This window comes from Epinephelus fuscoguttatus, linkage group LG6 (genome assembly GCF_011397635.1).
Source record: "Epinephelus fuscoguttatus linkage group LG6, E.fuscoguttatus.final_Chr_v1".
Classification (NCBI taxonomy): domain Eukaryota; kingdom Metazoa; phylum Chordata; class Actinopteri; order Perciformes; family Serranidae; genus Epinephelus; species Epinephelus fuscoguttatus.
Window position 1 is genome coordinate 2,120,131 of NC_064757.1, and position 24,176 is coordinate 2,144,306.

At 41.4% G+C, this 24,176-nt stretch overlaps 1 protein-coding gene across 1 annotated transcript in view; it reads right to left on the reverse strand.

Moving 5' to 3' along the window:
• Nucleotides 1-24,176, reverse strand: part of LOC125890225 (voltage-dependent N-type calcium channel subunit alpha-1B-like) — a 657,655-nt gene that overhangs the window by 98,377 nt on the left and 535,102 nt on the right. Inside the window, exons 27-33 of the mRNA XM_049578752.1 lie at nt 19,736-19,832; nt 16,900-17,060; nt 16,649-16,786; nt 15,735-15,936; nt 3,602-3,766; nt 2,970-3,080; nt 2,803-2,886 (exon numbers count right to left, since the gene is read on the reverse strand). Of these exons, the coding sequence (XP_049434709.1) occupies nt 2,803-2,886; nt 2,970-3,080; nt 3,602-3,766; nt 15,735-15,936; nt 16,649-16,786; nt 16,900-17,060; nt 19,736-19,832 (958 nt within the window). The remainder of the gene's footprint in view (nt 1-2,802; nt 2,887-2,969; nt 3,081-3,601; nt 3,767-15,734; nt 15,937-16,648; nt 16,787-16,899; nt 17,061-19,735; nt 19,833-24,176) is intronic.

Sequence of the window (24,176 nt, forward strand, 5' to 3'; positions counted from 1 at the left end):
CGCGGAGATGAAATTCCCCCTTCAGTGGTGACTTCCGTATGTGGGCAGACATTCTATGGCACAGGGCCGACCCAAAGCCGACGTAACAGAGACGTTTGATAAGCTGGGACAAAAGAGTATTAAATTTAAAGATATCCGCCCATGTGGCTGACGCTTGTCAGACGTTATAAATTCAGGGCCGATGTGTTGTCCTCAGGCCGACATCGGCCAGATGTATGTGTGCTATCTGGGCTGGAGCATACAGATAAGGAACTCCCATGTGTTGGATGCTGAGCGGGCGAGAAGAGAGGCTGAATCCTCCGCTCCCATTTTGCTGCACAGAATGGGATTCATTGCTACCATCGTTGGGGAGATATATCATCAGGAGGAAATGCGCCGCAGAGAGTGCATCACAAGGAGTGAGAACTTTGCAGCAATCACTAATCCTGGCGTGATTGAAACTTTTTTTCATGTTCCTAAGATGAACTGGAAAAAACGCCCAGGCCTGCAGGAGCTGATGGACAGCTTTCAGTTGGGTGAGTAATATCGTCCGTGTCGTCTCTTTGTTTGCTTTTACCGAGTGACCTAGCGTACCTGTCCCAGAGCCAGCTGCAGCTGTTGCTCACTGGTGTATCCCTCCACGCAAGATGTACTGACCCCCTACAAGCGCCAAGATATCCATCATGTTGTCTCAATATGAAAATGATAGAGAAAGGGCATAACTCCCAAATTGTCGGAGTATTCTTTTCACATAATAATGCGGACTCAGCAGATGACTTGTTAACTGTTTATTCCTCCTCACACCGAACGTACACGGCTGCTTCTCATTGTTTCCAGTAGCACAACAACAGTTACTACATTACCCAGAATAACTTGAGGCTCACACTACTATGGTAGCCTTAGTAGCTCAAAATACACAACAGATTAGATCAGAACAGAAACACGACAGGAGAATTTACTGAGTAATTTTGCTGTTTCCACTAATTACTTGGACTGACCTGGCGTTAGTTAATCCTCTCGCTCTCCAAAACAAATGCATGCTGTAATTGTCGGCTGCAGTCGGAATTTTACGACACCAGGCTGTGGGTGTCATACCACTTCGACCAAAGGGGCACTATAATCAACGAAAACGAAAAGTTCCACACAGCTGCTTTAATAACATCCTATTAATTTAATCTGATAGGGTCTTATAGAGTCTTATAAACCAGTAATAAATGTGGTTATTGTTCTATAATTAACCCTTATAAATCATAATTAATGTAAATAGACATCTTATTAATTAATATTTAGGATAGCTTTATAAACTGTTATCAAGTTTCTATCTTATAACTATAGCTCCTATATGCAATAATAACTGTGTTAATTATGACATAATTAACACTTATATAGTCTTATTAATGGTAATAAACATCTTATTCTGTCTTATAAGTGCTCATTAACTGGTTAATTGGTGCTTATTAAGCTCTGTTGTGAAGCAGCTGCACAGGAGATTTGGTATCAAGGGGCTCTCTCTCCCATCCTGTCCTGTCTGGTGTAATCTCATTTTATCAACTGGAGGAGGCACCATAAATAACAAAACTTGGCAGAGACATGGTATTGTAACAGTTGGTCAAATTTTTAGTGATTCTCTAATATCTTTTTTAACAAATTAAAAATCAGTTTGGTATTACAGACTCCTCATTTTTAATATATGCACAGATATTATCTGTTATAAATAGGAAATGTAAAGAGGGACCTACACCTGTATCATGTTCTGACTGAGATCAGCTTCTGAGGAAGGCAATCTTGTCAAAAGGCGCAGTCTCTAATATTCATGGTTTAATGTTCCGAGCTGCTCCTAACACATATTCTTCTGTCCAGCTGGTTTGGGAGCATGACCTTAACATATCTTTAACTTCTTCTCAGTGGGATAGAATCTGGAGATCAGCTTTGTACACTTCTAAATGTGTTAGATTTAGGACTATATAATATAAGATTCTGTGTAGAGCATGTATTACCCTGGTTACATAATCTAAAATGGACGACGAGTATCAAGATTCATCCTGGCTCAATTGTGGAAATCGTGGTTCATTGCCTCATCAGCAGTCAAAACTGTCTGGACAGAAGTAATATCCCTAATGTCACAATTTTTCAATGTTGATTTTCCAGTTTTCGGCTTTGGACATTGGGTTGCCTTACTACTAAAATATTAATTTCTTTAAACTGGAAAGTACGCAAACCAGGCTGGGGGAATATCTAGACCTTTTGAATATGGAACAGGCAGCTTGTCTGCTAAAAGACTTTGAAAGGGGCCTGGAGGACTAATGGGACATTGTCCGTAAAAGCCTTGTGCTAATCACTCTTCTTGCGAAATGAAATGGTATAATGGAAGCACAAAACTGCTGTAGACTTTGTTGTCTATTGGATGTCACTGTTGCCCCCCCCCCCTCTTCTTTTTCAAAAAAAACCTCCACAATATACATATGAAGACAGGTACGTGCACAGAGAGGAAGTGTCTGGAATTAATAAAGAAACCATCATATCACAAAATGCACAGCAGAGTACTGCTCCACTGTAAACCACACGTTGATAATTACTCTGAGGTGGTTCAAAGATGATGTCCATCCTCAGCTCATATATCAGTCATACGTGATGTTGTCAGGCTCTATGGACCACTCCCATGTGATTGTCTTTGCTGATGTGGCTAGTTAGTTTGTTTGCACAAAGCTTGCTGTACAGGCTGTCCCTGCCACAGCTCATTACCATGACAGCTGGGTTGTTGGGATACAATGCATTCAGCCTTGTTGAGGTAAGAGTAGAGTGGGTGGGGACAGGTGCTCTTACATTGATTTCGGTCACTAGGATGTCAGTGATGCTGCCCAACACTGTGACAAAGTCAAACACGTTCCAGGCATCCTTTAAGTAGTTCTGATGAAGCAACAGTAGAAAATTATTAGTTTTTTTTTTTTATTATTCAGGATATTTGAAGTTGTTTAATAAATGTCACCTACCAATGGACCAAAAGCAATGATCTTGAGGATACACTCCAGAGAAAAGAGAGTGGTGAAGACTATGTTGAGGTTCTTCAGCATCGCTTCATAAAAGTCTGGCGCGCCGTGGAACTGAAAGACAGGGGCAAATGATTACTTTTCCTTTCTGTCATGTGGCACTGCTTAAGGACTAGTTTGACATTTTGGAAAATAAAGCTTATTCACTTTCTTGCTGAGAGTAACATCATAAGATCAATACCACTCTCATTTCTGTCTGTTTAGTGTAAACTACAGCAAACAGCTAGTTACCTTAGCTTAGCTCCTAGCCATCACAAATTGCTTTTACAATTTGGTTATGTATGGATGTTATCTTTGGACAGAGGTTGGCTAGCTGTTCCCTCCAGTCTTTATTCTAAGCTAAGCTAACTGGCTGCTGGTTGTAGCTTCATATTCACTGTACAGACAAGAGAGTTGTATGAATCTTCTCATTTAACTCATATGTTGTACATGTATGAGTGTTTATTTCAAAATGTCAAATTATTCCTTTCCTGATCTAATGTCTCCAGGACTGACTTTATGTAACAGTCAATAAAGTCTGACAAATTATATTCATTTGGCATTGTATTATTTATGTCTTCTTCAAAGGTTCTTACCTTCATCATGAGTACCACAGTATTAAGAGCGATCATGATCATGATGGAGTACTCAAACGGAGCTGAGACCACAAACTTCCACATCCTGTACTGGAAGGAGTGCGTGTTCTCTGGCATGTAGCGTGTCAGAGGTTTGGCGTTTATGGCAAAGTCAATACAAGCCCGCTGTAATAAAGAAACCACAGCTCTGCTTTACTGCCTTTGTTATTTGATAAGAACTGCTAATCAAACATCAGTCCTGAAAGCATACATTTGCTATTGATCATTAAAAATCTGCACTGATGTGAGCAGCTGGAAACTAAAATGGATCACTTTTGACAAAAACAGTACATAATTTGTGATTTTACTATCTGTGGATAACTGATAACTAATTAGTGAACATATATTTTGGTCCCAGGTGCTGTTATGGTTGAAAAACTGTGGATCATCATTTAAGTCCCCCTCCACTGAAAATATGTTTTTCTTTTGTTTATGTTCCCTAAAATGTCGGACCTTGACTATACTGATTTGTATCTGTGCAGTTTGTTACTACTGATGTGTTTTCACATTCCTCTCCTGAAGGGGGCGATGTCTGTGCACTCCCCTTAAAGGAACTATATGTAAGAAATGTAAAGCAAATAGTCGTAAAATCATCCTAATATGTCACAGAAACTAAGGAATAATGTTAATATAACATACTGATCTCACCAACAACAATAGCACAGCCAGAATATTCGCACTTTAAAAAAAATTTTTACAGTCTGCAAATCATGTTTATATTTTGAATTTGTGTTTTGGCCTGTTGAGCCATCTACCAGTCACGCAGTCAGTAGAGTCTCAGCATCAATTACAGTTAGGACTGAGCTACAATGGCTGACGGTGCGACTAAACCCAAACGACCTCGTTATGATACCCAAAAACGCCATGACAAAACTCAAGGCAAAGTGAGGGTCTACATGTTTAGGAGATGCTTTTGAACGGTGGAGACGGTTGAAAGCGGAGAAGAATTTGAAATCAGATGTCGAAGTGGCTACTCCTCGACAGGTAAGCTTTAGCCAAGTTGGCTAACTAGCATCATAGCTAGATGGGGATGGACATTTCGAATACTTTAAACTGTTATTCATTTTCGATACATTGTAGCCCATGTGCAGGTGGGTCATCGACCTGACTGATTGTTTTGGAGAAACAAATGTTAGCAGCATGGCAAGCAGCATTAGCAGTGTCCCGGTACATAGCATTAGCAGCCGGCTCCTCCTCCGCTGAATCCCGGCAGCAGCGTTAGCAGCAGAGAAGCCGGACTTGCTCAAACGGTCCACTGGAAAACTGAAGATCAAGGACGCGGCAACGAATCAGTCTCCAGCGTGCCGCTGTCCACCAACTTCAAATCTGTAGGGGGGGGGCAGACATGACACGCGGCAGTATTTTGAATTTGAGTGCAGTATCCGTTTTGGCCACATTCTTACATATGGTGCCTTTAAATCTGTGATTCTAATGTACATAGGCAAGCTAGATTAGTTACATCACTAATACAAAAGACAATGTCTAATACGGAAAACACATATTGGTGAATATGTGGTTAAAAGACAGAATAGTTTATTCTGCGCATGTAATTACAAAAATAAAAACATGAGCTAAATCTTTATATCGTACACTAACTTAACATTCATTCATTCATCTTCTAACCGCTTCATCCTCTTGAGGGTCGCGGGGGGGCTGGAGCCTATCCCAGCTACATCGGGCGAGAGGCAGGGTACACCCTGGACAGGTCGCCAGATTATCGCAGGGCTGACACATAGAGACAAACAACCATTCACACTCACATTCACACCTATGGACAATTTAGAGTTATCAATTAACCTAGTCCCCAATCTGCATGTCTTTGGACTGTGGGAGGAAGTTGGAGTGCCCAGAGAGAACCCACGCTGACACGGGGAGAACATGCAAACTCCACACAGAAGGGCTCCCACACCCGGGATCGAACCGGCAACCCTCTTGCTGTGAGGCGAGAGTGCTAACCACCACACCACCGTGCAGCCCCTAACTTAACATGAAAATCATAAATTGATAATGCAGTAATAAGCTATATTCATTTATATCCAATCCAGTGTTTTGTTTTTTGGCTGGAGTCCTCTTTAAGCCCAGCAGGTAAAACTGTACAAATAAAGATAAACACACACACTTATTGTCTGCTTAACAATATAATATAAACCACACACAAAAATGTCAACTATACATGTGTATCATGCTTTATGTCATTGCAATGAACTATATTATGCAGCCACTGTATAGATGGAGCATGTGGTCTGTTTGCTAGCATGCTAAAACTTTTTTTGATTAAAAAAAAAAAATATATTTACAATTAAATTAATATTCTTACATATGTCTTATTCAAAACACAATTAACTTTAAAAATGTAAGTAGATTGTAAACTGTACTGTGAATTGTGATAACATGATTACTTAGCAAAACCAGGAGCAGAAATGCAAAAAGTGTTATCGTCTAAGTGTATCAAAATCACTAGTTTTATTTTGTAACTTCTTCTGGGATCAGCAGGCACATGACACACATGTGCCGATAACTCAATATCCACTAATCTGCCTCCACTGCCTGTATTTTCAGTAAAAATAGAGTGTGAAAATGATCTTTCGATAATTGTACCACTTTTCACCACAAATTTATTGTTTACATCTGTCACAAAGATGAAAAATATATATTATTTTTAACTCAAAACTCCCTGTTTCCATTTCAGCATTAAACCTACTGACAATATACCTGTGGGCAGAACCTCTTATTTGTTTAAAAAAAAAAAAGGTTTTTTATTGTGCAACACTTGCAGGACCTTGCAGTGGCTTGCACAGCTCCATAAGATAGAGAAGTACCAGCTTTTAATTGTGGTATGGTATTCCACCAATTTATGGAGGCTCTGAGGAAGCGCCACACTGTGGCCATGAAGTAACACTAGCCATCTTGATGTGCACTGCTCTTTCATGCCCAGGCCATGCTGCGTTTCTGAGCAACACTTGTGTGTTGTGGAACTTCTTTTTTCAGTGCCCCTGTAAAAAGGTTATGCCAGGGCCACACTGCCTGGCTGACAGTTACCTGGCTGCACTGCTTTGCTGCCTGCCAGCTGCTATAATTACTGTATTTCCACAATTAACAAAACGGTACTCCACAAAAGTATGGAATCACACAAGCCACTTTATTTTTTAAAAACACAGTCCTGCAAATATACCACAAAACAAAGTCTTATGTTAATAAATGAAATGGTTCTGTAGACAAAAAACATTGCCAGAAAGCTGGAACCTGTGGCCTCGTGCCTATGACCGAATCACAGCCATGACGATATACGAGTATAACATCACTCCCTCTTGTGTGATATTGCTTAAATATATATATATGTATATGTGTATATATACATGTATATATATATATGTAGTTACACACATATACGTTTATTTATACAACAATTAGTTCCAACCGAGTAATTTGATTGGACGAGAGGCATTCCATGAGTGCTGATATAGACTAGGCTACAACATCACTGAGACATGTAACAGTAAAATCAACCGTTAATGAAATCAACTGTCACACTAGCTACATTGACGCAAACTGACACTATAGCCTTTAGGGATGGGCAACACAAGCAAAAACACTATTCGAAAATCGTGGCAAGTATTCGATAATTTTTTCGAATAATCCCCCCCCCCCCCCCCCCCAGAGCCACGCACACAGAGATCCATTCATCTTTAAAGGCCCGAACATACTCGGGCGGAACGGACTCCACGGAGGTCCACGCGGACTCAAAGCGGACATCCGCAAGCCCTGTGCGCGCACACCAGTGACTGCTCGGCATGTATTTTTCACGCGGAAGTGCGCTCGACTATGAAAGCCCGAATGACTGCGGACATTCCTCACGGAGCAGTAGTCTCTGCATGTTTCTCCTGTTTGTAGAAGAGCATCTCACACCGCTGTAGCAATCCTAGACTGCCCTCGTGCGGTTAGGAGCTGAATTGCATGTCAAATAAAGGGGGGGAAATAAGACGGCGAATAGTTATAGTCGCATTAAAAAATCGATTTTTCAAAAATAAAATGACTATTCAAAAACCATCCCTAACAACCTTACACCAAGAAGATGGATATTTTCCTGCTGGTGGAGCCACATAAATGAACAAAGAAATCATAATCTGTTGTCATTTATTGCGGCCAACTATAGCTAAGTGACGTTTGTAGAGCTGTTGTAGGCTATAAAAGCAAAGCAAAGCTGTGATATCATTTGAACTGAATTATCAATGATCATCTGGGCCCAGTATTTCAAAACTTGTAATCTGGATCAGAATAATCTGGATAATGAAATCCTTCTTTTCTCAGTCAGGGATCAAGGTGATCCTGCTGACTTTATCCGGGTATTTCAAAACATTGGCAGGGTGGATCACTTTGATCCCAGACTGACTGGATACAAGATTTCCAAATCTCACGACTCCACCCCCGGATTTGAAACGTTTCCCCTTTGGGGGCGTGGCTTTCAGATTATGACGTGTTGCGCTCTGTCTCTGTAGGCCCGTTTCCACCGCAGGAACTTCGGGGTAAATTTACGGGGCCAGGGCCGTTGGTGCGTGTCTCCACCACAGGAACCACCCCAGAAGGACAGAGTTCCGGAACTTTTACAGGGGCTAAACAAGTCCCTGCCTCGGAGTAGGTACTCAGAACGGCCCCGAAAAACTCCTGGCTGGGGCTTGGGGTTTACTTGGTACTGATTGGATATACTCAAGGCGGAATGTGACGTTAACAGAAAGCAACAAATTAGCCGGCATTTTTAAAACTCAGCAGACGAGGGTTAGCTTGTTCATAGCTTCCACCGCCATGTAAAAAAAAACTCAATTACTGGTCCGTGAAAAACATATTTTTTCCGGCGGATAACTTAGTTACAACATGATTGAGCTAGCAAAGCAGTTTTGTGTTGCTATATGTGTGGTATTTATTCAGTTTTGGGAAATCACGATGTCTAGAAAGCATCAGCTGACAGGGACCATAGACATATATACATAGACGCCGCATTGATTGCCGCTGCCTATTGGAGCCGACGTCCTAGCCGGCCACCATCTTGGATGGGTCTCGCTTCGCCTCCACAGTGCATTCACTTCCATTGAGGAAGGAGCTATATGCACAAGTAAAATAGAATAACTCACTGAATTTTCAACTGATTTTCACATGGTTTGGTTCGTTACAAATGGCACACATGTGTATATACATGTATGTATGTATGTATACATATATATATATATATATATATATATATATATAAATATATATATATACACAGTACAGGCCAAAAGTTTGGACACACCTTCTCATTCAATGCGTTTTCTTTAGTTTCATGACTATTTACATTGTAGATTCTCACTGAAGGCATCAAAACTATGAATGAACACATGTGGAGTTATGTACTTAACAAAAAAAGGTGAAATAACTGAAAACATGTTTTATATTCTAGTTTCTTCAAAATAGCCACCCTTTGCTCTGATTACTGCTTTGCACACTCTTGGCATTCTCTCCATGAGCTTCAAGAGGTAGTCACCTGAAATGGTTTTCCAACAGTCTTGAAGGAGTTCCCAGAGGTGTTTAGCACTTGTTGGCCCCTTTGCCTTCACTCTGCGGTCCAGCTCACCCCAGACCATCTCGATTGGGTTCAGGTCCGGTGACTGTGGAGGCCAGGTCATCTGCCGCAGCACTCCATCACTCTCCTTCTTGGTCAAATAGCCCTTACACAGCCTGGAGGTGTGTTTGGGGTCATTGTCCTGTTGAAAAATAAATGATCGTCCAACTAAACGCAAACTGGATGGGATGGCATGTCGCTGCAGGATGCTGTGGTAGCCATGTTGGTTCAGTGTGCCTTCAATTTTGAATAAATCCCCAACAGTGTCACCAGCAAAACACCCCCACACCATCACACCTCCTCCTCCATGCTTCACAGTGGGAACCAGGCATGTGGAATCCATCCGTTCACCTTTTCTGCGTCTCACAAAGACACGGCGGTTGGAACCAGAGATCTCAAATTTGGACTCATCAGACCAAAGCACAGATTTCCACTGGTCTAATGTCCATTCCTTGTGTTTCTTGGCCCAAACAATTCTCTTCTGCTTGTTGCCTCTCCTTGGTGGTCTGCTGCTAGAACTCTGTGTGGCATTCATCTAGTCTCTGATCTGAGCTGCTGTTAACTTGCGATTTCTGAGGCTGGTGACTCGGATGAACTTATCCTCAGAAGCAGAGGTGACTCTTGGTCTTCCTTTCCTGGGTCGGTCCTCATGTGTGCCAGTTTCGTTGTAGCGCTTGATGGTTTTTGCGACTCCACTTGGGGACACAGTTTTTGCAATTTTCCGGACTGACTGACCTTCATTTCTTAAAGTAATGATGGCCACTCATTTTTCTTTAGTTAGCTGATTGGTTCTTGCCATAATATGAATTTTAACAGTTGTCCAATAGGGCTGTCGGCTGTGTATTAACCTGACTTCTGCACAACACAACTGATGGTCCCAACCCCATTGATAAAGCAAGAAATTCCACTAATTAACCCTGATAAGGCACACCTGTGAAGTGGAAACCATTTCAGGTGACTACCTCTTGAAGCTCATGGAGAGAATGCCAAGAGTGTGCAAAGCAGTAATCAGAGCAAAGGGTGGCTATTTTGAAGAAACTAGAATATAAAACATGTTTTCAGTTATTTCACCTTTTTTTGTTAAGTACATAACTCCACATGTGTTCATTCATAGTTTTGATGCCTTCAGTGAGAATCTACAATGTAAATAGTCATGAAACTAAAGAAAACGCATTGAATGAGAAGGTGTGTCCAAACTTTTGGCCTGTACTGTATATATATATATATATGTACATTAGCAGTGTCCTGATACACAGCATTAGCAGCCGGCTCCTCCTCAGCTGTATGCTGGCAGCAGCATTAGCAGTGTCCCGGTACATAGCATTAGCAGCCAGCTTCTCCTCAGCTGTATCCCGGAAGCAGCGTTAGCAGTGTCTCGGTACATAGCATTAGCAGCCGGCTTCTCCTCAGCTGTATAGGGGAGGGGGGGCAGACATGACTCATGGCAGTATTTTGAATTTGAGTGCAGTAACCGTTTTGGCCACATTCTTACATACAGCGCCTTTAAATATACTATATATTGGAAGGTCCCAAGGTCAGAATGGAAGACACATCCTAAGGTCGTTGCAAATGACCAAGCAAAGATCTTGTGGGACGTCCAGATTGTAGTGTAATGTACTGATTTACTGAAGACATATACTGTACCTTTTATTTGACCTTTAAAAGATATGTGTTGAAGCAATATAATCTGTGCAACTGACAAATTACACACTGGTTTAATATTTCATGTATTCCTATGACACACACACTCATTGAGCACTTAAGCATTGTGGTGGAGAAGTACCTAGGACTCACTGTGAATCATTTCTAAAAAATAGCATGAGGATGGGTTCAGGAAACACTAGTGGAAAATTAGGGGAATTACAGCTTGTCCTGAGAATGACCCTAGTAAGAGGAGGCGGTCTTAGATTTAGGAAAGAGATGACTCAGCAGAAATTCTACGATAAAAGAGCGAGCGCAAACAAAGAAATTCCAGCCTTGCTCCGGAGCTTGGCTCATTTGGGTTGTGATGTGTTTGTTGCCTGCGAGCACATTAAACTCAGTTGCATCTGATTCTACGTGTCTCCAGTGATTTTTTTGACCTCTGAGTATTTGAGTTTTTGATATCTAATGGAAGACAAAGAAAGTCCGTTTGAGAAGAGAAGAGCGAGGTCGCGAGCTAACTGGCCCGGCTCGGGACCTTGACTTATTAGCTACTACAAGATCTAGACTGCCAAAATGGTGATGGCTAACAAACCAGACATTGTGTTGTTCGACAAACAATAGGAGAAGGCCGTAGTGATAGATTTAGCAATTCTGAGCAACAGCAACATCAGGAGGAAGGAGCACAAGAAGCTGGAAAAATACCAAGGGCTGAAAGAGGAGCTAGAAAAGATGGCAACAGTAAAGGCAACAGTAGTGCCAGTGGAAATCGGAGCACTCGGACCTGTGATCCCCAAACTGGAAGAGTGGTTCCAGCAGATTCCAGGCGCGACATCTGAGGTTTCTGCCCAGAAGAGTGTAGTCCCAGGCTTGAGGAAGACACACCACCACCACTGCTGCGACTTACACTACATCTCCCAGAATGCAGGTGAAGATCTTGAATGCTGTTGTGTTTTTTTGTTTGTTTGTTTTATTTAAGTTATCATTATTATTATTATTACTATTTTTATTTTGTTTTATTAAAGTTAATAAGAACAAAGCTGTTTGTTGATAATAGACATCATAGCTTGTGTTAGTTCAAATGTTAAATCAAGAGTACCAAATGTTTAATCAAAAGCACTGTGTTTTGGATTAAATCATTATTGTGTGAATTAAAACTTTCTTGAAAACTTTGAAAGTAGGTTGTTTTTTTTAAATATTTGGAATGAGACTAAAATCTAATAATCTAACGGAAGTATAAAATTAATTTAACATATTTTAAAAAACTGTTAAAAGCAAGGCCACATGATAACATATCATACTGTGAGCTGATACATGTTTTTTTAAAAAGTAAAAAATCATCATCATGACTCCAGTATCCACAAGCCTATGATTAGTAAAATTTTGAAACTGAGGTGGAGACTTACAGAACGAGATGCTGTATAGGAGGAGCTTTCAAGGGTATATGAGAAGAGTGCAGAACTGTACAGACCTATATGTGCTCCAGAACTGACAGTTTATTGCTTGCTGCTGTCTCTGAGCACAAATAAACTCTTTTGCATTGGATCTTGCCTGCCTTTAGGGTTGTTCTTCAGAGTGCTTTTAAGACTCCAGTGATTTTGATGAAAGAGTTTCTAACAAAGAGCTGATCAGCGGTCCAGTCCAATTTTCTGGCCCAAGTCAGAACAATTTGGTCACTACAGCGCTCAAGCCACTTAACTGAAGCAGGACTGAGGGAGAGATTCTGAGCTGCAGTGGCCCTACAAAATTTAGCAACATTTGACTGGACTTTCCAAACTGGGATTACTCCACGTTCCCAAATGCATGAGTTGATCGAGTGACTAAAAAGTGGGTAGAATCAGACAAGAACAGCCCTGCAGCCATTACAGAGACCATTGGTATGGACTCTTAACTAAGAGCCCTGCCTTAAGGTCAAAAAGATAATCAGTCACCAGAAGCTGACAACAGCTACAGTCTTAGTAAAAGCAATAGAGCAGTATTAGGTAGTCTTATGCATGCTCCAGCCAACCCATCAAGAGATGATAGCTCCTGTCCCAGCTTGGCCAACTGTGCTTCGCCAGAAAGGTGCTAATCCAGCCAATCTTCCCTCTAGGCAACCTTACAGAGTTTTTAATCAACTGGTGCTGCAGCAAGGAGTCCTGAGCCCAGAGTCTCCTGACACTGAGTTCATTTACATGCACACTAATAAACCGATCATTATATGATTTCTGGAGTTACCTGATTATTCAAGTGGTCGTGTAAACAGCATAATCTGATAGGCTTTATCAGATAAAAGCCATTATCTGATTATGAGAAATCAGATAAACACATCTAGCTTTTTCCCCAATAGTCAGGTTATTCTGTGCATGCGTACCCTTTAATCTGGTTTCTTTCGGGTTTTGCTATTTTATACTCCCACGCCACTACATTTTAGAGGGAAATATTGTACTTTCTACTCCACTACGTTAATCTGACATCTTTTTGTTTCCTTTCAGATAAAGATTTTACATAAAATAATATATTTTTATATTCTCAGTGTTTAAATTGTCACTTTTATTTTATCTTACTTATATGTTATGTCACGTACTTTTCGAGGTTTTTCAAGGATATGAGTAACTACTGTAACAGGAAGTTTGAGTTTTAGGTCATGTACTTGGGGAGAAATCCAACTGAAGGACTGAATCATGTAAACCAGGTTTTTCTGATTATCACAATATTGAAGTGCATGTAAACGCGTCAAATCAGATTATTACCATTACCTGATTATTCCCAGTTATCTGATTATTGTGCGCATATAAATGTGCTCACTGTGAAAAACCAGATGAGCCTATGCCCACAACAGAGTCCACCAGCAGCCCTCATGGCTACTTTGTTGCCCTCCTGGGGGAAAGTGGAGAACATAGATGAACGTGCCCAGTAACTGTGTTCCAGCATGATATACAAGCCTTGCTCAGTTCTGCAAGTGCCAGTGCCCTGGTTCATGAATCTCTGTTTGAGTCAATCCATCTTGCCCACAAGACCCCATTCAAGTTGTTTGTGTACCTGGCAGGGTTTCCCAACAAATTAATATATTTATGGCAACCTGCCATGATTAAAACAACTGCTGCCATGTTTTCATTTTCTATTTCTGGAGCAGGAACGTTCATACTCCAATAGTACAGAATGTACTCTGGGCACAGATTGAGCAGTAGAAAGGCAGACTCAGTGAAAGTGAAACTTAACCACTCATTGCACTGGGTCTAAAAGTTCATCTGCAGCAGCTGCTCCTCTCATCCAGTAATCTGATCAGATTTGATCAGACTGACGGATTAAATTTACATACCACATTTAAAAAACTTCACAAACTGCTGCTGAGGAAAAAAAATAATTGTGAAGAGTTCTGTCTGCGCTGCTTTCACAGACCTGCAAAAACCTCTGAATGTAGAGAGGGGACCCAGAAAGAAAAACAGGTAGTGTAACACAGTGGTAAACATGCACCTGTCCCATTTTTTTGGAACATGTTGCAGGCATCAAATTCAGAATGAGTGTATATTTACAAAAACTATAAAGTTTATCAGTTAAAACATAAAATATCTTGTCTGTGTACTGTATTCAATTGGAAACATGTCACAGCCTCTGCTGCAGCCTCCTCTTCCTCCTAGCCAGGAGCTTCCCTCCTCCCACTCTCTCTCTCCCTCTCTTGCTCTAATTATAGTTATGTCTGGTGCAAAGGAGTGACAGCAGCTGCAAAGCCGCAAATCATCTTCAGTCAACTTTGCTTCAAATACCAGGCTCCAACTTCAGCACGCCACCAGATCGTAGACTCTGCTTACCAGTCAGTCAGGCTCATGCCACCTTGTTAATCCTGTACTTTTCACTCGCTCACTAATATGTGTTTTCCTGTGGCTACAGCATTTTCCCAGTTGATTCCTGCCTCCTGCTCCACTTCTTCTCCACCTGGTAACCATCCGCCATTACATCAGCACTCCCCCTGCACTGAAACTCCTGCTGAATTGAGAAAACACCTGGACCTCATCTGCTCCGTTCACCTCACCACTCTGGAACCTCCTGGCCAGCTTCCCCAGCCCAACTCCCCTGCTTCACTTCCCATCCTCTGACTTTTGCCTCCCAGTGCTCCTCCATTCATTTTATTACCAATAAATTACCTACTTGAGCCAGCTCCTCATCTGTATTTTTGTCTGCTTTTGGGTCCCGTAACAATAGAGGTCAACGAGGATTTGCAAATCATTGCATTCTATTTTTATTTTAATTTTTACACAGCATCCAAACTTTTTGAAATCGGCGTTGTATGATCTGTCATATTATTATTTATTTATTTATAATTTATGCATTTTAGAAATGTTGCCATGTTGTCATTTTTTTTTATTTATTCATTTATTATTGTTTCCTAATGGTGAGGACAAAAAATAGATAAAGTGGATTATACAAGGACACCTACTTTGTCACTCACAGCATATTCACAGATTGTTTTCCGTTGGTTCTGCTTTAAGTATTACTTTATCTACTGGCATACAGGATGTCAATGGCCTTGATTCCAGTCGTAAATATCAAATGTATTCAAAACAATCTTAATGAGAACAGACAGAAACTGGATCAGAAAGCAGACAATACAGCCTTGCATCATTAATCACTGTGTGGTTTTATCTCACTAACCCAGACTGGATTAGACTCGGCCCTAAAAAATATGTGCTCAGTAAATAGTGCATACAGGTCTAGAATCACACCTTCCCTAAATGTTTCATGCAAATCAGTTAATAACATTCAAGAATGTCCAGTAAACAAAAGGAGGAAATGAGGTGGAGATAGTGATAACAGCATTGTAAGATATAGTGACTGACAAAATATTAAAGTTCTGATTTGAATGTCATGTATCTGCCTTACCTCATTCTTTTCCAAGCTGCATTCAGACAAGGCCTTGTCTCCCTGCTCCTGGAAGGTGATGATGATCAGAGCAACAAAGATGTTGACAAAAAAGAAAGGGAAGACCACAAAGTAAACCACATAGAAGATGGACATTTCTATCCGGTAGCCTGGACTGGGACCTGTGTCTTCAAAAGTAGCATCCACAGAGTGCTTCAAGACACTGCAAGGAGAACATAGCACAACACAACAGCCAGGAGGTGAGATACAGTAACATATCTGGCCTGGTAGTATTACTGCAACCCTAAACTTATCTAGACATTACCTGGAGAAGCTGTATGTGAGAACATAAATGTCCGAATCAGTTGAAATGGACATTAAACAGACATTACCCTGCCACCTAGTAAGTAATCAGGAGAATACAAACATCCAAGGATGAACACGAGAAGAAGGGTCATTTAAATAAACACCCCAACAAAATTATTAAGTTGAGAGAGCACAAGACTCCGGCACTTCAGTTGGTAAGGACTGACGTCAAAAACGTCAGACAAATTCAAGGAACGGCAAGAGACTCGATTGTTTATGACCACATTATGAACAAAGCTGCTCCTGCAGGGTGTTTGTTTTGCATCATGCCCTGCCTCCTGCATTTTCGACCCAGGTACCATCCCTCACCTAAATCAAAAGGAGGATTTCTGGAAGGCAAGAACGCAACATGTTGTCTCCTGTTGTGTGCTACATGTGTGAAAAGGAAACCCCAGACAATGTCTGGATGTGATTTTCTGCACAAATATATACTAGATTTATAAGGTGTAAGTTAAAAATCTTCCAAGAGCCTTTACTATATTTAGATGAAGTTTTTGTCTTTATGTCATTTTATGACAGCCTTACACAAGTCTGTAATATAAAGAGGAAATCAAGTCAGCTGCACTTACGTTGGCCAGCCCTCCCCGGTGGAGACAGTGAAGAGGGTCAAGAAGGCCCACAGCACATTGTCATAATGAAACTCATATTTCTTCCATTCTCTGGGCATGGCAGCCACCTCATCTTTATCATAGTCTAGAAACTGTCCTCTGGAAGACATGAAGGCAAAACTTAAGTTCAGTGGGGTTAGAAAGGTACAAGGGTCTGGTTGTAAACACACTGACGTTTCAAGAAATAAGGAAGTGGGGGATTTGAGACCAACTTGCAGTCCTTCTCCAGGCCCTTGGACTCGTCTGTGCAATAGAAGAATTTCCCCTTGAAAAGCTGAACTGCGATTACAGCAAAGATGAACATGAAAAGGATGTAAACAATTAGGATGTTCAGCACGTTCTTCAAAGAATTGACCACGCAGTCGAACACCGCCTGAGGACACACAAAAACACACATTTGATTTAGCGATTAAGTAAAAAAGTATTCCTGAATATACTTGAAAACTATCTACGGAAGCGTATTGCATTCACTTGACAAATAAAAAAAAACCCCTGTTTTTCTGAGTACTTTTTTTCCCTGATTTTCGGGGTATTTTTTTCTTTTTTTTGGTGGAAATTTTTTTTCTGTTTTTCATGGTAATTTTTTCCGTTTTTCGGGGTACTTTTTTCTGTTTTCCATGGTAATTTTTTTCTGTTTTTCATGGTAATTTTTTTTTCCTGAACGAGGAGACGAGATACTTAAAAATCTCATGAGAAGCTCCCACCTGGCACCTGCTAGTGACCCCTGCATCCATGGTGACTCCTGCTCATGGATGTATTTTGCATCCGTGCCCCTACTCCTAGACAATTTCAACTACGGGATCAATAAAGGTAAGGCACGTAATTAGTTACACACAGAGTATAATAATCTAGCTATGTTTTCGACTGCATCCTTCTAGTGTAGGCCTATCGCTCAATTTAACAGGTTAGGTTAGTAACAGGTTGTAGCAACGTTACCTGACAACTGAAATCATGCCCATACACGTTTGTCAGATAACGTTGTTACAGCCTGTTACTAACCTAACCTGTTACATTGAGCGATGTGAAAACTGAAAAACTGAAAAAAATACTCAGATACTCCAAAAAACGGGGCTTTTTTTTATTTGTCAAGTGAATGCAATACGCTTCCGTAACTATCACCTATTCACTTTGTTGTCCTTAACTAGAACTGTTTTTAAAATGGGACTCTGTTCAAATGTGAATGTAAGTGAGTCTAACCTGCGGGCCTAGCCTGGCTACATGGACTACTGCACATTCTGAGCATTCCCAGTGGCTTCAGCTGGTGGTGGGAATGGCTCAGTGAAATGCATTAGCATGTAATGGCAAGGCACACAGCTAAAATAAATTGGCTTGTATGCTTGTAAGATCACTTTGCAAAATTCAAACAGGGTGGACAGTAAAAAAGATAAGATCGAGATGAGAGGAAGCAAATAAAGACTAGAAAATCCCTTAATGGAGAAGAGGCTTAACAGTAAAACTACTGACACATTATGTTCAGCAAGATATCACATCTGTCAGGGGGAAAAAATAAGATCTCTGTCATCATAAAAGCCTGCAGCAGTATATTATTAACAGCAAAACTATGTAAACACTACACTGCCCCAGTGTGACTCTGTTTCTGGGTGCAGGCATATACTGACGGTTCTTCAAATGAAGACAAATAAACTCTCAGTGGGTTTCAAATGTGCTGTTTGCCTTCTTTTGTAAGCATATAGATAACCAATTTGTGCATTTGCATTTCAGACAACCGTAAATATACTGAGCCAGTTAACAGCTGATGTGGTTTCTGCTAATCTCATTTAAAGTGAACATATACTAACTGAGGGGCGGCACGGTGGTGTGGTGGTTAGCACTGCCTCACTGCAAGAGGGTTCCTGGGTCGATCCCAGGAGGGAGCCCTTCTGTGCGGAGTTTGCATGTTCTCCCCGTGTCAGCATGGGTTTTCTCCGGGTGCTCCAGCTTCCTCCCACAGTCCAAAGACATGCAGGTTAGGTTAATTGGTGACTATAAACTGCCCGTAGGTGTGAATGTGAGTGTGAGTGGTTGTCTGTCTCTTTATGTCAGCCCTGCCATAGTCTGGCGACCTGTCCAGGTTGTACCCCACCTCTCGCCCAATGTCAGCTGGGATAGGCTCCAGCCCCCCACGGCAGCAGTTACGGAAAATGAATGAATGCTACATTCCATATAGATAGATAGATTTTTCTTTCTTTCTGTCAGCAGATCTCAACAAAAGACAGAAGACAGAAACCAATGGCTGTAGAATGTAGTAGGAACCAATGAATTTCTACTCTTAAGTACTGTGTGTGTATATACAAAACCTTATATCTCACAGTATTCCTCTGTGCCATAGAGCTCCACTGATTGATGATGAATCGAAGTAAAAGGGGTCCTTGTTCACCAACAGCAAAGCTATCAAAACATCCTTTTTACAAACTCTCACATAACTCATGCAGTATAATTTAAGTCTAATATATCCAGTTATATGCTCAGTTCTTACCCAACAGACACCCTTTATCAATAGGGAACTGAACTAAAAGTAAAACTTATTTATGCTCTCTTCAAAGCCAGAATCCTTTGACAGAACGACTTCGGTGTCTTAGTTCAGATTCAGCAAAGTCACACAGTAACCACAACGGACCCACTTCAGGCAGCAGCAGACCAGCAGCTCCTGTGTTTAGTGAGGCAAATTGTTGTTTTTGTCAATGACGTCTGGCTTTAAAGAGAGCATAGGTAAGTTTTCCTTAGTCTGGTCCCATTGGAAAACGTTCTCGTTGGGAAGTACTGAACATATGACTGGATGAATGAGACCTGGATTATACTGCTTGAGTTGTGTCAGAGTATGTAAAGAGATGTTGTAAAATTGAGTTGCTGTTAATAAACGCAGATCCCTTTTACTTTACTACATCAAGACTTTCTGCTCATCAAATGTTTTCTTTACAAGTTCAACACAACACGGGGTGAGTAATTACTATTTAAACAGTCTTTGGAAGGGTGAAGTATTCCTTTAATCTCAGCCCCAGTAACTTGGCTAAATAAATCAAAAAGCAAAAAACAGCACTGGTGCTGAACCTTGAGTTTTGGCAGACGTTTGATGGTCTTGAGAGGCCTGAGCACTCGCAGAACTCTCAGTGACTTGATAGTGCTGATGTCTTTGCCTTTGGTCCCCCTGTGGAAAACAAACACAGTTAGACCACATACACAATTATTTTCATATGACATGTAGTTCATCAGATCTTTTTCTGCATTACTAATATTATCAATAAACAGCACATGTTGGATGAATTGGGTTTTTTTTTTTAAATAACTGTATCATACTTGTAGCTATGTTTGAAATGTGGCATGATGTAAATAAGATGTATTGAGAACAGTTAGGTTAATGAGGCACACAACAATATGCTTTCTGGATATCAACTAAAATACCTCCATAAGAAGTCAATGTTACATTCAGAGCAGGATTCAAGACGTGGTTAGCCTAGCTTAGCATAAAGACTGGAAGCAGTAGGAAACAGCTTCCCTGGCACTGTCTAAAGTTAAAAAAAATGCAGACCAACACCTCTAAAGCAAATCCTGCCTAAGAGTTATAATGTTTATTACTAATAATTTATTTTCCAAATCTGTGGACTTTTTCTGTGTTAAACCAAGACCTATCCATGATCTTTCCCTCTCTCAGTATGAGTGTCTAAACATGACCATGAAGAGGTTTAATAATGTTGTGGTCACCAAGAGTGGATGTTGTACTGCAAGATCAGATATTTTAGTGGACAACAAATTAAATTTGTTGTTAGTCAACACTGTACTGATAGATTAAGTATCAACGTTTTCTGACTTGCCACATGTCAAATAACTTTTCCTCATAACATTACTAAAGAATGTAATCCAGGCAGCATTGTTTCCTTCAAAACATATTTGCTGTTACAAATGTTTAGGGTATACAGTAACATATTCGGTGTTTATTGAGGGCAATAGCTCCTGATAGGGTCTGCCAAGGCAAAGTGGTCCCAGTCGAGCGGCCAGATTAAGTGCAATTCACAGACCCTACATGACTAAGCATAAAAAGAACTCAGCATCTTGCCCGGAAAAGGGAAACTGGGGCTGGAGCCATACATGGGAGTGGATTATCTAGTAGCTGGACATTGACCCATGGGACTCTGCCAGGCACAGCCTGAAAGAACAACATGTAGCTGCCGTCCTGTGGGCCCACCCACCACTCGCATGGGTAAGTACTGGGGTTGGGTGGCACCGAAGGCACTGAAGACTCTAGGGATGTGAAAAGGCACATCTTTGGCAGGGAAGGAACCAAAACTGGTGCAGGAAGTGGAGCAGTGCCAACCAGAAATAGCTGGGCTTACCTCTAGGCATAGCATTGGTTCTGAAACCAAGCTCCTGGAGAAGGGTTGGACCATTTCTGGACTCTGAAGGGTTGGAGGTGCTGAGCAGATGTGGGGATACTCAGACACTTCCTCTCAGTCACTGGCAGTCACATAGAGGTGACCCTCTTGTTCCCCAGAGAGAACTCTGATACAGCAATGCACTGCCAGGGGGTCCTGACTGTTGTTTGTGCCAATGCACTAAGCAACAGCTCAACAACCTGCCTGTTTTCCAGAGGTGGTTTGTTGTTGGACTTTTGTGCTATCCATGTATTGGTCATAACAAACACTATGTTTCAGCATAGGGTGGTTTATGAGTGTACTGGGTACCACAACACTCTAGGCCAGTGATTGATGTTCGACAATCTGTGGCCATAGGTTGAAACACTTGGGTGAAATTTGAGCAGAACTGTCAACAGATCATGGTGGTGAGTTTGATAAAATGTCAGGGAAGACTGCCAGACAGACCTGGTAAAACCAAAATGTGTAGTGAGGGTGAACTGGGAACTGAGGCCCCTGTTTGTGAGGTCCTCAACACCCATCTCCAGAAAAAAATATCCATGCATCCTGGGGAAAGACGAGGACATGGAATCCAAGTCGGCTATGTTCAAAACCTCCACTGTGGAGGCCGTTGCAAAGAGTTGTGGTCAGGAGGTCAACTGTGTAAGGCGGTAACCTAAGCAACTGCTGGTGGACACCATTGATGAAGGAGGCCATCAAGTTAAAGCATCGGGGCCTTTCGGGCTTGGTTGGCCCAGGGGTCTCCTTAAGCACCAAACAGATACTGGTTGGTAAGATGGGTTGTGGCTACACTGGGCACTAAAGCTGGTGTAGGAGGAGTTCCAGGAGGATATGAAAAAGGATTCTCACCCAACGCTAGAGTGTGGTGGTTGCTGCCTGTTGCCTCTCTTGCTAACTAGCCAGATAGCTGCTCCTCTCCTGGTGGTCGACTTCACTGGGCTAAGTTATATTGCCTCACGTGTGGTTGGTTTAGCTGTGGTTGACAGTTGCTCACTGTGGCTCCGCGGATCGGTGTCCCTTCACAGGGATTACTGTCTGACGGGTTAGTCTCTGAGAGGTCGGGGGCTTCACAGCTCCCAGCCCGATCTGTGTGTGTACATGTGTGTGTGTGTGTGTGTGTGCCTGACGAGTCGGCTGTACTGAAGAGTCTGGCATAAATCGGTCAAACCAGAGCAGCATTGTGTTTTTGTTACAGTATTAAAAACACACATAAGTGGCAGTTACTAATTACTTGCTTCCTGCTCTTCCGTATTTTGAGATTGTTTTTGCCGCTCAGCACTGCGATTGGTCGCCTTTGTGCGCGTCATGGTTACCCGTGACAACAGTAATGCCACCTAAAAAGAACGAGGAAGTCGAGGAGATAAAAAGGGCGCTTGATTTCATGTTGGAGGAGATTGCTACTGTTTCTAAGCAGCAGAAAATGATAATGGATGAGTGAAATCAAGGCTCTGAAAAGTCAGAATGAGGAGAAGGAGAAGAGGATTGCCAGTCTGGACAGCCATGTAGCAGATCTAGAGCAGTATACCCCCATGAATGACATTATTGTTAGTGGGTTGGAGACCAGACCCCGGTCCTACGCCAGGGCAGTGGCAGGGGCAGACGGGGGGGAACCAACAGAACCTGACATGGGGTCTGTGGAGCAACAGGTGACTGCCTTTTTCCACAGCAAAGGCATCTCCATTGACAGCTCAGACATTGAGGCATGTCATCCTCTACCACGGAAAAAACAAAAGTGACAAACTTGCCATAATAATCCGCTTCACCAACAGAAAACACAAAAATGCACTCCTGAGACAAGGAATGAAACTCAGGGGAACTGATGTTTTTGTGAATGAACACCTAACAGAAAAAAAACTTTCCAAGGAAGCAGAGGAAAATCCAGCCTACCTGGACAACAAACTGTAAGATATTTATCAAGCCTAACAGGTCATCTGAGGAGGCCAAAGTACTGAACATCAGATACATAGAAGAGCTGGACAACTACCAATGACCCCAGAGCACACAACATGAAATCTGCAAGCTAGATTAACACTGTGTGTGTTTTTCTGAACTGAATGACTATGGATTCTGGTGAAGAGATTGACTGTGTAAACAGTACATCATATGGAAATGAGGATAAAGATATGTGTAATGATTTGAACTTTAAAACATTCAAATTCACTGACCATAATCTGCAGGACTTTGAGACATTGACCCTGAAAACAATGTTTTTAACAATCTAAACAATAACTGCAGCTACTACTCAGAGGATCAATTCAACAAGCATACAAAATCAGGTCAGGGGTTATCAATCATCCATTTTAACAGCAGCACTTTATACACTAACTTTCACAATATCAAAGAGTACTTAAGTCACCTAAATAAGCCATTTAATGTTATAGCCATATCTAGCCAAGTACTCAAAGGGGTGTGGATTTTGAGATGAACGGGTATGAACTGAATAAAGCTGTGTTCACACCAGACCTGTTTTTTTTTTCACTGACGCTCGGTTCGCCCCTTTGATATCGCTTCATCACTCAGTTGCAATCGCTCGTCAATGTGGCAGAAATCAACAGACTCGCTTTTTCGCTTTGATGACGTCATTGAAGCGATCAGGGAATTTCGGGAGGGGTGGGGGTGGGGGTCTCTTGACTGTCATGACATGTCAACTTCATTAAAAGTAGTGCTGCAAATTAAAAGCAACAATAGATGTAAAAACACACAGAGACAATACATCTGTGATCAGTTCCCTAATTTAATTTCAACAATTTTTTCAATCTTCTCCAATTTCTCGTTTTATTTTATGGAAGTGATCAATGTAAGTGCACTTGTCCTGGAGCCGCCACGACAGTTTTTATAATGCAAATAACACTGTTTAGATAAAACCTACATGCTTCTCTTCCTATGACTTTTAATAAAAATGTGTCTTGTATATTTTCTGAAGCCTTTAAGTTACAAAACTGAAACATACTAAACTTCTGAGCATTTATACCTCCGACCGCAGCAGACCGCTGCTGAAAATTATACATTTTGATACATAGGTAGCTATACATATTGCAAAACTCTGTAAAAGTACACCAAAGCATACATTTTCGTTTCCAAATATTTTATTACACAAAAGACGAAGAAAGTATGATTTTTTT